This window comes from Myxine glutinosa, chromosome 5 (genome assembly GCF_964187855.1).
Source record: "Myxine glutinosa chromosome 5, kmMyxGlut1.1, whole genome shotgun sequence".
Taxonomy (NCBI): Eukaryota; Metazoa; Chordata; class Myxini; order Myxiniformes; family Myxinidae; genus Myxine; species Myxine glutinosa.
Window position 1 is genome coordinate 29680280 of NC_136265.1, and position 17681 is coordinate 29697960.

Here is a 17681-nt window from a genome sequence, read left to right on the forward strand (position 1 = left end):
TTACACGGGCAATGATGATAGGAATGAATGGCAGGAGGTGGATGGCTGGACGGACGAGGAGGTGGGATCACAAGGCGGGAAGGATGCGGGTGGTTGGTATGATCGCGCGGCTCGAGGTGAGCAGCCGCCGACCCTCCTCAATCGTATCCGCACGGCGGAGACAGCCTGCGCTGCATCGACGCACCAGCACCAACAAAGAGCACCAAAAAGCCCCATACAGCACCATAAACGCACCAGTCAGTGCACAGTCACCACAGTTCAAAAAAAATAAACAAACCCCTGCTGGTGGTCTTTCTCTTCGGCTCCCTCTGCTGGCCATTGTTCTTCCTGATGTTGTCTTTCTTCATCTTCTTACTGGCAGCCTATTTGCAATAATAATAATGAAAAGCACAGAACGTGTCCATTTTTATTTTATTTATGGCCCACAGGGGCCGACGATGGGTGGTTCACCTGTGTGGCATAGGTGCCACGTCACCGAGGTCCGCAAGCAAGATCTTGGGCCATCGTGGCCAGTCCCAGCAGAGGGGCCATGCCCCAACCCGTGGGGTCCATGAGTGGTGCTCAGCCACAGACATGTGGTCCATAAGTGGTGCATCGATGCAGGCAGCTGGTTGCGGGGGTTCGGGCACACAATGGCGGACTCCCGCACGCTCCCCTCAGTGCCCAGAGAGCACGATCCATGGGTCAGGGAAGGAAGACAGAGAGGGCAGGTTAGCAAGGGTACAGATCAATAAAGGCAATGCAAGGTGAGGTGCGCCTGGAGACCGAGCGGAGAAAAGCTCGTCCCTATCGTACGTCACCCCACCTTACCTGTTCTACCCTTGCCCCTTACCCCCGTATGTACAAAAATCTACACCTTTACAAATCCGTCACTACGTCTCGTCCTCCCCATATTTCCCCTATACCAAATTCGTCACAATCCCATTGTCTCAATTTGCCATCACCAATTCATCATCAATCCTCATGAGGGAGAGATGGAACAACAACACAATGTCACACCCACGTCATGATGCATCTCACATTCCAAACATTTGCACAAAAAATAATAAAAACATGGCATGGTGTGGAGTTCTGTCACCTCAGGTGAGTGGATGTAGATGGTGCGAGGAGATTCTTAATCCTAACTATCCTCTAAATGACTTTAACACACTTTACACTACCCGGGGTCTTTCCCTGCCAATCCATTGGCCATCTTACACTCTATGCGGTTTTAAGAACCAAATTCCCATTGACCAAACTGTGGTGCTTCAGCAATTTGGGGTCTCACTCCCCCGATTCAACTCCCTGTGCCTTTGCACAATTTCAGGACTCGGTCGTGTGGCTCTCCCAGCAGGTCTACCCACCTGCACACCTCCACCACTGCAGTTGCCTCCGAGCTTACCTGCTCCTTACCCTAACCTATCTACCTGGGGAAGGCCCTCCTTGGCGCTTACCCCACTCGGTGCCCTCTCTGGCACTGGGCTACCCGGGTCCGTCCTCCGAATCCTCGGGCCCCATCCACAACAACTCTACCGGCTCCCAGAGCCCACCTGCGGCCTCACCTGGCCGACATCCTAACAGTGGCGGAGTGCCCATTTAACTACACACACTAACAGGCCACACGCCCAGCCATTTCCACGACACTAATGCACCCATCCAAACACCATTCTTCCACAACACACCACAGATGCCAATATCCAACCACAATTTACCTACTCCCTCTACCTAACTCTTAAACTACCCTCCCCGGGTATTCGTGATGGGGTCCATCCTCCCCATACACACCTTCGCACCATCCACTCCACTCCACAGTTTCCACCATACTAACTCCACACCACCCATTCCATACTCCATATATTCCATACTCCATGTATTCCACACAACCATGCTCACCTGTATTTGCACACCTGTGCCATCACTCCTGGTGCTTCCTGCACCCTCCTTCCTCCAGGACCATTTGCTCAACACAACACGCAATCACCATTAGTCATACACTGTTCCATACACCTGTTCACTTGCACACCTGTGCAATCACACCTGGTGCCTCCTGCACCCTCCTTCCTCCCAGGCTTCTTCATTCATTCAATACAATGCACAATCACAATTTTTCCTCATACGCTGCTCCATACACTTCCACGCTCAATACAACTCACAATCACCTCACACTTTTCACAATACACTTACGAATACACTTTCGATTCTCAAATACACGGCATCATCTGATCTACCTGGTGCCCTGCTAAAACTCACGCTTCCCCGTCTTCCCTTTAAACTAAGCACATCCCACGTCATTATCATCCATTCTAACCTCTCTATGTCCCCTACTACCTGTCCAAGGTCGCTACTTACCTCTACCTTTATCTATGGTCATCTCTCGGTCCCTATACAATTATCTTAACCCTCCCTCGGCGAGCTTACACTGCCATAAACCCCATAGCTAGTGCTCATGTGCCCCGTATGTGAGGGACGGTGGATTTGCCATCCCACCACATCGGGCATCTTCCACTATAAATTTTGCTCATCAAATTCCAGCCAATCAAAAATTTGCCAATCCTATTCACTATTCTAAATTTCGGATCAAAACACTATTATCATCACAGTCCGCTATATCTGAGCCTCGGTGCGTCATGACATCATTAAAACTCGGCTTCGCAAAGCCAAGCAATGAATTTGGGTGGTTTGGTCGCCTGCAGGTTGAATCCGTCCGGCATTCGGTTCAGGGGAGGCGGTTTGGTCGGGCCGAGATTCCACGCACCATCTCGGCGCGGATCCTTTCAGCCTCCGGCCCGATGGCTCAATCTCGCCCGGTCGGAACCCCGCCCCCACAAGGGGGCACCGTTCCGCTTCCTCCCACCTGCTCCTGAACCGGACCGGTCACCTTGCCCGACAAGGCCCGGACTCGACCGTGCGGGGCGGGGCCAGGCCCGAATCGGCAACGACGCTTCGAAGAGAAGCGATGCAGCACCGATCCGCACTGGGCCTAGCATCCAACAAAGCGCACCGCGCCCCGAGTGCTCGCGTCGGCTATCCGTTGCCCTAAACGCTGCTCCGTTTAACGTCGATGCCTTACTCACATGCTCACACGCATACGTGACCCTTTTCACACACAAAACCCGGCGTCGCGGCGCCTCCAGTGCATCCCACACACTCCGTCCATTCCACCACCGCACTCCCTGTTACACTCCACACCTCTCGCGCACTCGCCGTTCGCACACTTCCTTAACACACCTCGCGCACCGTCTTGCGCGCTCTCCCTCGGTACGTACTCCGTACCACTCATGGGGGTGCACTCTTGCATCCACCCACACACGCGCTTCAATGGGCTCTCCCACACCCGCGCCACAACCACCTCAGGTGTGCTTTCTCGCACACTCTCAACCATTCCAAGCGTGCATTCTCGCACCCGCTCCACCACCAACTCACTCTCCGTGTCACTCTCACCCTCGCACGTACACTCCGTATCGCTCTCACTCTCTGTGTCACACTCCGTACACCTTATAACACGCTCACTCTTTGACGCACACTTTTTCCTCACACGCGTGCCATTCCCTTTAACACAGCACACATAGGACCTTCCACGAACGCCCGGGTGCTTTCGCGATCCCAAGCACGCGACAATTCTCTTCCCGCCAAACACTGCCGAAAAACCTCTTAGCACCATATACAGCCAGTCTCACCTTCGGGGTTCTTCTTCCTCCCTGCACCAACACCTGCAAATCTTTATAAGGATTAAGCACGGCATCAAGGTGTGAGCACAGACTTTGCACATTATCCATTCCTTCCTCCAACTGTTGCTCTTCTACGTCTGTCGTCTCTACAATTTCAACTATACCCATAATTTCTTTGTTCACCTCGACGACCGTTGGCTTCAATAAAATTTCCTCTACCTCAGCGGTCGCCGGCTGCCCCAAACCCCGGGTCGCGATTTCTACACCCGTCATTTTACCCGCGCTTTCCTCCGCCTCGCTCAACCAGCGCTTCTCGACCTGCTTTACCTCGTCGTGCACCCTTGGGACCCCCTCGCCCAACATGAGATCCATGGTCTCCCCACATTTTTGTGCCCTCTCCCCACATTTTCGTATGCGGTCACCCATTCTGTCCCCAACTTTACCGATTCGCTCCAATTTGCTTCCCAGCCCCTCAAATTTGGCTCCTAGCCCCCGATTTGATTTCCCATATTACTTAACCCGTCTCTCAATTGCTCACTGGTACCCCTCGCTTCGTCCCTCATTGCTCCCATTTGGCCTCCCAATCGCTCACCCTGAGCCCTCGTTTCTTCCTTTTGGGTGTCTATTTTACTTTCTAATCGCTCACCCATCTTTAGCATGAGGACCTCCATTTGCACCATTAAGAGGTTCAAATTCACCGGTGCTGCGGGCGCGGCTGCCCCAACCACGTGCGAGCCGCCATTTTGTGCGCCCGAAACCTCGTGCGCGAGGGCGCCATCTTGTGCACCTGATACCCCCGCAACCACATCTTCATTGCTCTCCTCCTCCATTATTACTCCCACCTCCTCCCTGGGGTCCTGGGTCGCTTCTAACCCCCCTTCTAACTCACCCACCAGCATCCGATCGCCTTGAGCATCCATGGCACGATTTTAAATTTGGATGTTAAAATGAAATTTCGACCACTCGTAATTTGAGTGCGCTAAGCGCACTTCAGGTCCGAATCTCGCTCCTGACACCAATTGTTGCGGAAACGGAGTGCGGCACTCCCCTTAGGGGGGGGGGGGGTTAGTCCCCCTTCTATTTTCACTGGCCGTCTCCGCTCCTGAAGCTGCCCAGCTCCCTCCAGGGAGGCAGGTGAGCAACCTCGTTCGAGACCGTGGACAAGATGTTAATTGCACAGCGGATTAGCAGCCGCGGCTCGAACTGTTAACATTCACTACTCCGATTCTAAACGTTGGCCAAATCGTGCCACAGGTATTCAATGATGGAAAAGACAAGGACGAACGGATGTGAAGGAAAGAAGGCAAGGTAGGAAGAACAGGATTTATTACGAACTATTATGTACACAATCAAAGAAACCAAGGGAGATGGAAAGATACGAAAATAAAGACAGAAGGAGTAAGACACAGTGCAAATATTAACTTACCTAAACAGGCTTAACTTATACCCCAGACAACATAAAGGACGGACGACAATTAGACTTACACGGGGAATGATGATAGGAATGAATGGCAGGAGGTGGATGGCTGGACGGACGAGGAGGTGGGATCACAAGGCGGGAAGGATGCGGGTGGTTGGTATGATCGCGCGGCTCGAGGTGAGCAGCCGCCGACCCTCCTCAATCGTATCCGCACAGCGGCGTTACTTCGCGGCCGCAACTGCTGTTAACGCTCAAAGCTGCCGTGGTCAAAAGCTGCGGTGGATTCCGCTGCGGTGGGGTGAACTCGAGAAACGAGTCCGAGGTCACTTGGAGCTGATGGGGGCTTCCTCGGTCATCTCCTTCCTCAATCGTCTCTCGTTGGGGGCGTCGCGCCGGGTTATATAGCCACGCCCTACCAAGCCATGACCACACCTTACCAAGCCGTGCCCACCGAGTCCTGGTTGGGTGCAAGGGCTTCCTGGCTCCACCTCCTGATGACGAGGTGCGGGCCACGCCCGTAATGTAGCTCCTCCCCCTTCTTCTCTGAGGCTTGACCACGTGTGTAATGGCGGCAATGCAGTTGGCAATAGAGGCTTTGAGGGAATTGAAAGGGGATCTATCTTATTTCAATTCGGTGCAATGCAGAGTCAACTAATGGGAAACACAGCCTTAAACTAATGCACATAATGAGGAAATAACTATTTCGAAGGGTATATGGTGGCCTACGTGCTTGCGATGGATTAACTAAGAGGACGACCTTTGACCTTTACACTTAACGGAGGTATTTACAAGGAATCATTACACTACTTAGAGGGTGATATTTACCAAAAAAAACCACAGGATTCTCAAATCCACAACAGTATAATAGATACATTGTGTTTTTTCTCCAGACACCTACTTGAAAGGTAAGCTAACATATATAACATATATATTTCATTGATATTTCATAAATTACGAAATTATAGCCAGAAATGTTAATATTGCAAAGTCAGTGTAGCCGGGGCGTAGGGGCATTACTAGCTAGCTCGGCAGCGTTCCTTAGTTGTGTAAGTCAGTGTAGCCGGGGCGTAGGGGCATTACTCGCTAGCTAGGCAGCGTTGCTTAGTTGTGTAAGTCAGTGTAGCCGGGTCGTAGGGGCACTACCAGCAAGCGAGGCAGCGTTTCTTAGTTGTGTAAGTCATTGTAGCCGGGGCGTAGGGGCATTACTAGCTAGCTAGGCAGCGTTGCCTAGTTGTGTAAGTCAGTGTAGCCGGGGCGTAGGGGCACTACTAGCTAGCTAGGCAGCGTTGCTTAGTTGTGTGTGATGAGGCAGTAAGCCCGTGGCCGTGCTTGCAGTGGGGATGTTGAGCCTTTAATTGGTTTGAGGGGAGTTCAGTTTGCTAACTAGACTAGTTACTCTTACAATTAACTTACAACTCCCGTTAAGGCGCTTTCATCATTACACACATCTTAAGGTACGGGACTACACCCTCCATCATGAACATTTTAACTTACCTGTGAAAGGTTAATCCTTTTTCTCTTCTTTGCCCACGCTCATCCCAGTTCGTACATCCATACGCTGTACGGGGCGGCATCTTTCCTCGCAGCAACTTGCTGTCTAAAGTCAATTTGAATCGAATGTTTTGTTGAAATTTCGATTAAATTATTTTTATATAAAATATTGCAGGCATTGCCTTTTGATAAAGACAATGAATGGACGCAGATTTTCTGGGGGAACCAATATGGCGACCAATCTACTTCCGGTGACTTCACAGCAAATGGACCGATTAGCGTTGATTTGGCGTCGAGCCTCCAATCCAGTTCGAATAGAGATCAGTGGGTTCAACATATTTGGTACTTCCGGAATGGAAACACGTGGTTCAACATTTGGCACTTCCAGGGAATCGATACACGTGGGTTAACGTGTCAAGGTATCGGAATCAAGTTCGTGACCGAGATAAGGTCGGTGAGACCGGGAGGAGGAACCGAACGAGGTTTTGCACCGTGTTGAGAGTCATGGAGAGAAACCCTCCGAGATGCGTCCACGATCCCAGATACTCGAACTCTGAGTCGGGATCTGATGGAGGGAACAGAGCAGATGATGATAGGATCTGCGAGTTCAAGATCTTGATTCTTGGAGGTTTGGAGTTTTGGGGATGGAGGGGAAGGGACGGAGCCCGAATCAGGTACGTGGTTACCTTGGACAGGTGATTCATTATCTCATTCTCAACACCATCGACATAGTTACAACATTGAGAGAAGAAAAACTATATGAGGAGGATGGATCCGCGGTGCGAGGGAGTGAAGACACCGAGAAGGGGTGGGGGAGGGTCTGCGAAAGGTGGGCGTGGTCTGGGAGAAGGGGCGTGTTATCGGAGAAGGGGGCGGGTTCTGGGAGAAGGGGGCGGGTTCTGGGAGAATGGGCGTGTTATCGGAGAAGGGGGCGGGTTCTGGGAGAATGGGCGTGTTATCGGAGAAGGGGGCGGGTTCTGGGAGAAGGGGGCGGGTTCTGGGAGAATGGGCGTGTTATCGGAGAAGGGGGCGGGTTCTGGGAGAATGGGCGTGTTATCGGAGAAGGGGGCGGGTTCTGAAAGGGGGTGTCTCCCCTCCGATGATAGTGGAGTTTTGTAATTGTAACTTTCAATTTGTACATTCTAAGACACATTTTATAAAAAGTTAAATCAATGACGTCATGTCCCTGGGATGCTTGGGGCCCAGCACGACGATTTCGAAGGTCGCTGTCATTGCCTTGGCCAACAGCTCATGTGTGCTCGAGTACCGTCCATGCCACTTGTGGTGTTTTCATTGGTACAATATTTTGCTCTCACTTATATCATGTCAGTCAACCAATGAGAAACGTCCGACGAACCAAAGCTCGACACCTGGTGAAGGTGGTTCTGGCTGTGTTACTCTCTTTTTGACACGTTTTTCCAACCTCAACACATAAATCTGCCGATTATCAAGGTGGTTTCTGTTGTTCGGTGCAATTGAGATCGTTCGTTTCTTTGGTGTAAATGAGGACAAAAGTAAAACTTTCAAGAGATTTTAGAAAACGTATCTCGACATGAACAGCCATCTGAGCTCGTATTGGGAATTTTTCGCAAATTGCTAATGGGAGGTGTGTGTGTGTGTGTGTGTGTGTGTGTGTGTGTGTGTGTGTGTGTGTGTGTGTGTGTGTGTGTGTGTGTGTGTGTGTGTCCATGCCCGTGGCTGGCTGTGTGTGTGTGTGTGTGTCCATGCCCGTGGCTGGCTGGCTGGCTGTGTGTGTGTGTGTGTGTGTGTGTGTCCATGCCCGTGGCTGGCTGTGTGTGTGTGTGTGTGTGTGTGTGTGTGTGTGTGTGCGCGTGTCCATGCCCGTGGCTGTGTGTGTGTGTGTGCGTGCGTGTCCATGCCCGTGGCTGTGTGTGTGTGTGTGTGTGTGTGTGTCCATGCCCGTGGCTGGCTGTGTGTGTGTGTGTGTGTGTGTGTGTGTGTGTGTGTGTCCATGCCCGTGGCTGTGTGTGTGTGTGTGTGTGTGTGTGTGTGTGTGTGTGTGTGTGTGTGTGTGTGTCGATGCCCGTGGCTGGCTGGCTGTGTGTGTGTGTGTGTGTCCATGCCTGTGGGTGGCTGGCTGTGTGTGTGTGTGTGTGTGTGTGTGTGTGTGTGTGTGTGTGTGTGTGTGTGTGCGTGCGTGCGTGTACAAGCCCGTGGCTGTGTGTGTGTGTGTGTGTGTGTGCGTGCGTGTCCATGCCCGTGGCTGTGTGTGTGTGTGTGTGTGTCCATGCCCGTGGCTGGCTGGCTGTGTGTGTGTGTGTGTGTGTGTGTGTGTGTGTGTGTGTGTGTGTGTCCATGCCCGTGGCTGTGTGTGTGTGTGTGTGTGTGTGTGTGTGCGTGCGTGCGTGTCCATGCCCGTGGCTGTGTGTGTGTGTCCATGCCCGTGGCTGTGTGTGTGTGTCCATGCCCGTGGCTGTGTGTGTGTGTCCATGCCCGTGTGTGTGTGTGTGTGTGTGTGTGTGTGTGTGTGTGTGTGTGTGTGTGTGTGTGTGTGTGTGTGTACACACGTTATTGCCTTTTAATTGCAGGTTTTGTTTTGTTCAGAATCTTCCATCGTGGTGGTGAAGGTGGAACCTGTACCAACGAATATATCTCCCTCACAAGGTAAGATTTGAAGATAATATTGTTCAACTTAAAGGTCTCGATACTTTATGATGGGAATTGTGTTGAGTGTCGTGTGTCATTGATATTGGATTCCACACAATATTTATCTGTTCTTCTTGTATACTTTGCTTGACTTATCGAGGCAGTGATTTTTTTTTCCATTCAAAAAATGTGCTCAGAGGAAGCAGTGAGGTGCCATTGAGTCCCTCACCCAGATGGGTCAAGAGGCAAATCCTTTATTGCTCTTTCATTTATGTGACCAAAGTAGATGGTTCGGGGTTCTTTGAGAAAGAGAAAACAGATTTTGTAAGTCAGTGTAGAGCTGCTACGTGCTGAATACCTCGCTGCCGTGATCGTCTCACCACGCACCGCCTGCATCAGATCATCACAACTCATATCGGCTCATCGTATCGGATCATCACAACTCATATCGGCTCATCGTATCGGACCATCACAACTCATGTCAGCTCATCGTATCGGATCATCACAACTCATATCGGCTCATCGTATCGGATCATCACAACTCATATCAGCTCATCGTATCGGATCATCACAACTCATATCGGCTCATCGTATCGGATCATCACAACTCATATCGGCTCATCGTATCGGACCATCACAACTCATGTCAGCTCATCGTATCGGATCATCACAACTCATATCGGCTCATCGTATCGGATCATCACAACTCATATCGGCTCATCGCATCGGATCATCACAACTCATGTCAGCTCATCATATCGGATCATCACAACTCATATCAGCTCATCGTATCAGATCATCACAACTCATATCGGATCATCGTATTGGATCATCACAACTCATATCAGATCATCAGATCAGATCATCACAACTCATCAGATCATCGTATCAGATCATCACAACTCATATCGGATCATCGTATTGGATCATCACAACTCATATCAGCTTGTCGTGTCAGATCATCACAACTCATATCAGATCATCGGATTAGATCATCACAACTCATATCAGCTTATCGTATCGGATCATCACAACTCATGTCGGATCATCGCAACTCATATCAGCTCATCGTATCAGATCATCGCAACTCATATCAGCTCGTCGTATCGGATCAACGCAACTCATATCAGCTCGTCGCATCGGATCATTGCAACTCATATCAGCTCATCGTATCGGATCATCACAACTCGTATCAGCTCATTGTAAGTTAGTGTAGAGCTTATCGTGTCAGCTTATCGTGTCAGATCATCACAACTCATATCAGATCATCGGATTAGATCATCACAACTCATATCAGCTTATCGTATCGGATCATCACAACTCATATCGGATCATCACAACTGTATCGGATCATAACAACTCATATCAGATCATCACAACTCATAGCGGATCATCGCAACTCATATCAGCTCATCGTATCGGATCATTGCAACTCATATCAAGCTCATCGGATCGGATCATCGCAACTCGTATCAGCTCATCGGATCGGATCATCGCAACTCATATCAGCTCATTGCATTGGATCAACGCAACTCATATCAGCTCATCGTATCGGAACATCGCAACTCATATCAGCTCATCGTATTGGATCATTGCAACTCATATCAAGCTCATCGTATCGGATCATCGCAACTCATATCAAGCTCATCGGATCGGATCATCGCAACTCGTATCAGCTCATCGGATCATATCATCGCAACTCATATCAGCTCATCATATCGGAACATTGCAATTCATATCAGCTCATCGTATCGGATCATCGCAACTCATCAGCTCATCGTATCGGATCATCGCAACTCATATCAGCTCATCGTATCAGATCATCGCTACTCATAGCTCATCGTATCGGAACATCGCAACTCATATCAGCTCATCATATCGGATCATCGCAACTCATATCAGCTCATCGTATCGGATCATCGCAACTCATATCAGCTCATCGTATCGGATCATCACAACTCGTATCAGCTCATTGTAAGTTAGTGTAGAGCTTATCGTGTTAGCTTATCATGTCAGATCATCACAACTCGTATCAGATCATCGGATTAGATCATCACAACTCATATCAGCTTATCAGATCGGATCATCACAACTCATATCGGATCATCACAACTGTATCGGATCGTCACAACTCATATCGGATCATCACAACTCATAGCGGATCATCGCAACTCATATCAGCTCATCGTATCGGATCATTGCAACTCATATCAAGCTCATCGGATCGGATCATCGCAACTCGTATCAGCTCATCGGATCGGATCATCGCAACTCATATCAGCTCATTGCATTGGATCAACGCAACTCATATCAGTTCATCGTATCGGATCATCGCAACTCATATCAAGCTCATCGGATCGGATCATCGCAACTCGTATCAGCTCATCGTATCGGAACATCGCAATTCATATCAGCTCATCGTATCGGATCATCGCAACTCATCAGCTCATCGTATCGGATCATCGCAACTCATATCAGCTCATCGTATCGGATCATCGCTACTCATATCAGCTCATATCGGATCATTGCAACTCATATCAGGCTCATCGTATCGGATCATCGCAACTCATCGTATCGGATCATCGCAACCCGTATCGGCTCATCGTATCAGATCATTGAAACTCGTGTCAGCTCATCGTATCGTATCGGAATAGAACAGCATTTGTATATTGCTTCACTGAATTGGTAAACGTACCATTTTTGCGGTCAAATGGTCAAAGGTCAACTCATGGTCAAAAACCGTCAACTTTCTGCTATTTTTGCTACTCCTCCCTTATCACCCGGGTGACTGTACTGAAGCTTGACTTATAAATACAAGACAGCAGCCCACGCAATCACTCTTGCTTTGATTTTTCGACTTCGGATCATAGGAGCTCCTGGGGGGAGGGGGAGGGGAGGCGAGGAGGTGTGATGGGGGTGATTGGGATACCCCCAAAACATCGGATCCCGACTCGTTCTTTATTTACCAACTGATTGCTCTGAAAAGCTGGCCTGGAAAATTTTCTAAAGATCCTTGCTTAGACCTCCAACTCCACCACCACCACCTTCCCTCTTTGTTCTTTTTTCCCCTCCAATTTGTAGAACCACCTTCCTGAGGCTGTTTGATTCCACCGTCCCCCCAGGATCATCAACCGACATAACCTACTTGCTCCTACTTGCAGGTTTCCTCCCCTCATTTCTCTTCATTCCATTGGTTGTTGCATCCACCACCTGTACCACTGTTAGGATGTTGATTTTTTTTCCTCTCTCTCCTTGCTTTTTTTTTTTTTTTTTTTTTGTATAGAGGACCGAGGCTCGTGAAAGAGCTAACATTTACCACACAAAAAAATCAAACAGACACACAAAGTATATCATAATAGGAGCGATAGACAAGATGGGGAGAGAAGGGGAAGCACACAAACACAACATTTGAGAGCAGGGACATCGGAGCAGGGACATTGTGCCAGTTGAGCTTCCCCGATACGTGAAGGCAAGCTTTGTCTGGGAACATGACCTTATTCAGGTAATCCACTATGCGACTGAGCATTTCCAAGGCAAATGTCTTACATTTGGGCCTGTCATTTGGTTTGAATTCCTGAAGAATCTGCACCTTATTGGCATAAAACTTCAGTATTTTATGCAAAATCCTGTGTATAATGCAAGACTAGTCCCAGTTCTCTGGATGCGTGTTGGATTGATTTCTGGGACTTTTTTGAAATGATTCACACACTCATTCAACGTCTCCTGCACTTATGCTTGGTCGACCGGTACTTTTCTGTTTCTGACAACTTCCAGTCTCCTAAAACTTCTTGGACCACTCTCTGATACAAGTCCGCGATGGCGGATTCCTTCCATATTTCATAATAATAATAATAATAATACATTTATTTTATATAGCGCTTTTCAAGAAGCCCAAAGACGCTTTGACAGAGTACAAAAAACAAGTGCAAAAAGACAAAAATAAATAGGTAAATAATCAAAGCAAAAGGAGGGAGAAGGAGAGGAGATAGTCAGGGGTTAGATGCTGTGGGTTAAATGTTAAATGCAGTGTTGAACAGGTGGGTCTTGAGTGATGTTTTGAATGTGGTGAGTGAGGAGGAGTCTCTGATGGTGTGAGGTAGTGAGTTCCAGAGGGTGGGAGCAGCGATGCAGAAGGCCCTGTCCCCCCAGGATCTGAATTTGGTCCGCATGGGGGGGGGGGGGGGGGGCAGGAGGTTGGTACCAGCAGAGCGGAGGTTGCGGGTGGGAGTGTGTCTGGAGAGGAGGTCAGTCAGGTAGGATGGGGCCAGGTTATGGAGGGCTTTGTAGGTCAAGAGGAGGATTTTGTACTGGATTCTCTGGGGGATGGGGAGCCAGTGAAGCTTGTAAAGGACGGGGGTGATGTGGTCACGGGTCCGGGAATGGGTGAGTAGACGGGCAGCGGAGTTCTGAATGTATTGGAGTTTATTGGTGATTTTTGAGGGTGAACCATAGAGGAGGCTGTTGCAGTAGTCCAGACGGGAGGTGATGAAGGCGTGGATGAGGGTTTCTGCAGCCGTGGAGGAGAGGGATGGACGGAGACGGGCGATGTTTTTCAGGTGAAAGAAGGCTGTCTTTGTGATTTGTTTAGTGTATTTGTCAGACTTGAGATTTTGTATATACTGTAATATTTAAAGAAATCTTGTCAAAAACTGTTGTCAATGCTGAGCTTGGTATATATTGAAGAATTAAAACGCTGTGTTCCTCTGACATTGGATTTTGTGCAGGTGAAATTGGTGCCATTGAGAGGAGGGTTCGCCATGATGATGCTCTTCTGACTTCAAACAACATCCATGTGAAAGAAGAACTGAGTGAAGATTCTTGCAATGCAGATGGTGAGCTCAGAGGCTTGTTACCCCACACACACGCACACGCATAAGGTTCAGCAATTGGTTAATGTCCATCTGTCTGTAAACGTCAGTTTATGATCGAGGAACAACTTTATTTCAATTCAATGTCATATTTTGAAAACGAATCAGAACATGAATCGGAAAACGAACCTGCTGAGTTACAAAACTTCCTGAACTTCCTGAGCACACATGCACAGAGAGGAATGAGGTAATATTCTTGCTCTGTCTGCCTGGCACTCAAACAACATTGAAAATCATTCCAAACAGGGAATTTACTGGTTTTTAAAGAACGTCATATTGGACACGAACAACAGCCATGAATAACTAATGTAACGTGTTTGATGGGGTGGTGTAAAGCCACTGCAAAAACGGTGGTAAAATGGCGGTAAATTGCGGAATCAATTTTTTTATACGACTTTTTCAATCTTTACTTTATTTATATTAAATTATATACTTGAACACTGCAGAACAAAAAACACCTTCTTGTAATTAGCGAGAACCTCCAGTTTGGCAGTTATTGGACATGTTAAATATGGTGGTGTATAAGACCGCTTCAACAGCGCTGAGCTCTCAAACTGTTTTTGCTTCGAACGTCAAAACTCGCATCAAAAGGAGGTGAGAGATTCAATGAGAGCAGTTTTGGTTGTAATGAGATCATTTTAATACAAGGTGTATGATTGCTGATTTCCGAAGCAAAACCGATGCTCATGCTTCTCAGGGCTGCTTTGTGGTGTGCGGTTTGTGGGAGGAGAGTAAATGAGTGTGCCAGTTGATCACCTTCAGGTAGTGATTCTTGCAACTATTGCACAGATATTGTAGGAGACGCATCGTGAATAAAACCCCAGAAATCTTCCCACAACAAAACTATTTTTCCCACATTTGTTGAACAACAAAATAAAGGAACTACATGTTTTTCTTTGATCCAAGTTCCTGCATCAGGTGAATCGTTCAATTTGGGCACACTTGCTTGTTGAAACGCAAGAATGTGTGGCGTCATGTTCAACAAATTCAGGTGCGTTTAACCGAAATGTTGTTACCGCCCTGGATCTCGGTACTATAAGGGAGTGTTATCCTTGGTCCTCGAACTTTCCAGCCCTGAGGCTACCATGCACGAATGACTTTGTGACTTTGTGCAGGTTGCTAGTCAACCACGTGTTCCAGGATCTGCCGTCTATTACCGTTTAACTAGAGGTCACGTGGGCTCCTGACCAGGGCACGCACCCTTGATGGGCACCACCATGATCTTAATTAGATCTAGATGCGGCCGAGCGTTGAACCGCGGGGTACATATCGGACAAAAGAGCCAATCCGTCGGGGATTTATGTTTTGTTTCTGAAACTTTCAATTTTGTTGCACTTTGTACTTCTCTCTCCCCACTGACGTGGTTAAAATATTTGTAAAAGTAAATACCTCGCTCAAAATATGAAAATGCCTCAAAATACGTTAATTGACTTCCAAATGCAGGCTTCATGAAAGTGTAAGTTTGCTGATTCATTGCTATTTCACATACATCCTCATGTGTTGTATGTTTTGCATCCCTATGATAAATATTCTTCTTTTTTCTGACCAATCTTTAGAAATACGGACACCAATCTTCAAGATGTTATCCATCACCAAGAATGGTGTGACGCTCATTGAGAATGCTTCGCCACAACACAAGGAAGGTGATGGTGTGAAATCTATCGATGACAAACAGAAAAATATTAATGGACACGAACACAGGAAGATTCCCACTTCGGAAAATATACACAGGTGCACCGTGTGCAATCAAATATTTGGATGCATTCCAACGTATCAGGTACACATGAGGATCCACCCTTCGGAGAATCAGTTCAAGTGTTCTGTATGTTTCACATTATTCTCTGACATGTCAACGCATGAGAATCACATGAGAACACATCTTGGGGAAAAGCCATACAAGTGCCTTATCTGTGATAAATCATTAAAATGTAGGTCAACATACGAGGAACACATGAGGATTCATACCGGAGAGAAGCCATTCAAGTGCACTGTGTGCAACAAATCATTCAGAATGAATAAACACCACAAGAACCACATGAGGACTCACACTGGGGGGAAAACTTATAAGTGCACCGTGTGCAACATGTCATTCAAAAGGAATCCAAGCTGCCAGAAACACATGAGAACCCATGTTGGTGACGGGTCGTACAAGTGCACCGTGTGTAATAAATCGTTTGGACAGCACTCCAAATGGAAATTGCACATGAGGATTCATGCTCCAAAAAAAACATTCAAGTGCAATGTCTGTAATAAATTATTCTCTGCCAAAAGGCTGTGTCAAAATCACATTCGGACACACTCTACTGAGAAGCTGTACAAGTGCACCCTGTGCAGCAAATCGTTCAGTTATGACGCGGGCTGCAAACAGCACATGAGGATTCATCGTGAAGAGAGGCCGTACAAGTGTGGCAACTGCAATAAATTATTCCGTACCAAGGCGCACTGTCAGGAACACTTGATGACCCACACTGGGGAGAGGCCGTATAAGTGCACTGTTTGCAGCAAATCATTCAGGAAGAAGGCAAACTGCCGGGTACACATGAGGACCCACACGGGCGAGAGGCCCTATAAGTGCACAGGGTGCAGCAAATCATTCAGTACCAAAGATCATTGCCAGATACACATGAGGATCCATACTGGGGAGAGGCCATATAATTGCACTGTGTGCAGCAAATCATTCATGGCCAAGGAACACCACCACGTACACATGAGGATCCATACTGGGGAGAGGCCGTATAAGTGCACTGTGTGCAGCAAATCATTCATTAAGAAAGAACATTGCCAGATACACATGAGGATCCATACTGGGGAGAGGCCGTATAATTGCACTGTGTGCAGCAAATCATTCATGGCCAAGGAACACCACCAGGTACACATGAGGATCCATACTGGGGAGAGGCCGTATAAGTGCACTGTGTGCAGCAAATCATTCATTAAGAAAGAACATTGCCAGATACACATGAGGATCCATACTAGGGAGAGGCCGTATAATTGCACTGTGTGCAGCAAATCATTCATGGCCAAGGAACACCACCAGGTACACATGAGGATCCATACTGGGGAGAGGCCGTATAAGTGCACTGTGTGCAGCAAATCATTCATGAAGAAAGAACATTGCCAGATGCACATGAGGATCCATACTGGAGAGAGGCCGTATAAGTGCACTGTGTGCAGCAAATCATTCAGTACCAAGAAACAGAGCCAGGTACACATGAGGACCCATTAGTGGATTAGTTGTGAATACCTCCCCTGTGAGCAAACCCGAGCGACGGCAAGCTATTAAGCCAACCAGTGAGAAGAAAGGGATCAGGCAGATGCGCAATGCTGGCAAATACCATCTTGGCACGACTCCCCTGAGTGCCACTGATGACCACTGTCAAGCACTCGAAGCCCTACGAACTTTTGGGGAAAGCAAAATGGCTGGCTGTAACCAAAATATGCCAATCAGTCACAGAAAATGCCGAACAGGAGACTGACCCCTTGGAGGCTGAGGCCCAAGTCTGTGCGGCCCCACCGAGCAGCTGGAATGTGTGCTGAAAAGGATAATGACTGCACCCTTCTCCAGTGAGGAAGGGGATCCTTGCCTCACAAGTTCTACAACAAAGCTAAAAGGGTGTCACCTGTTCTACAACCAACAACTACCAGGTT

General features: G+C 48.2%; 1 protein-coding gene across 1 annotated transcript in view; it reads left to right on the forward strand.

Annotated features, from left to right (window-relative positions):
* Positions 1 to 17681, forward strand: part of LOC137427764 (uncharacterized) — a 66039-nt gene that overhangs the window by 29779 nt on the left and 18579 nt on the right. The window contains exons 6-7 of the mRNA XM_078777791.1: positions 9124 to 9183; positions 13890 to 13997. Of these exons, the coding sequence (XP_078633917.1) occupies positions 9124 to 9183; positions 13890 to 13997 (168 nt within the window). The remainder of the gene's footprint in view (positions 1 to 9123; positions 9184 to 13889; positions 13998 to 17681) is intronic.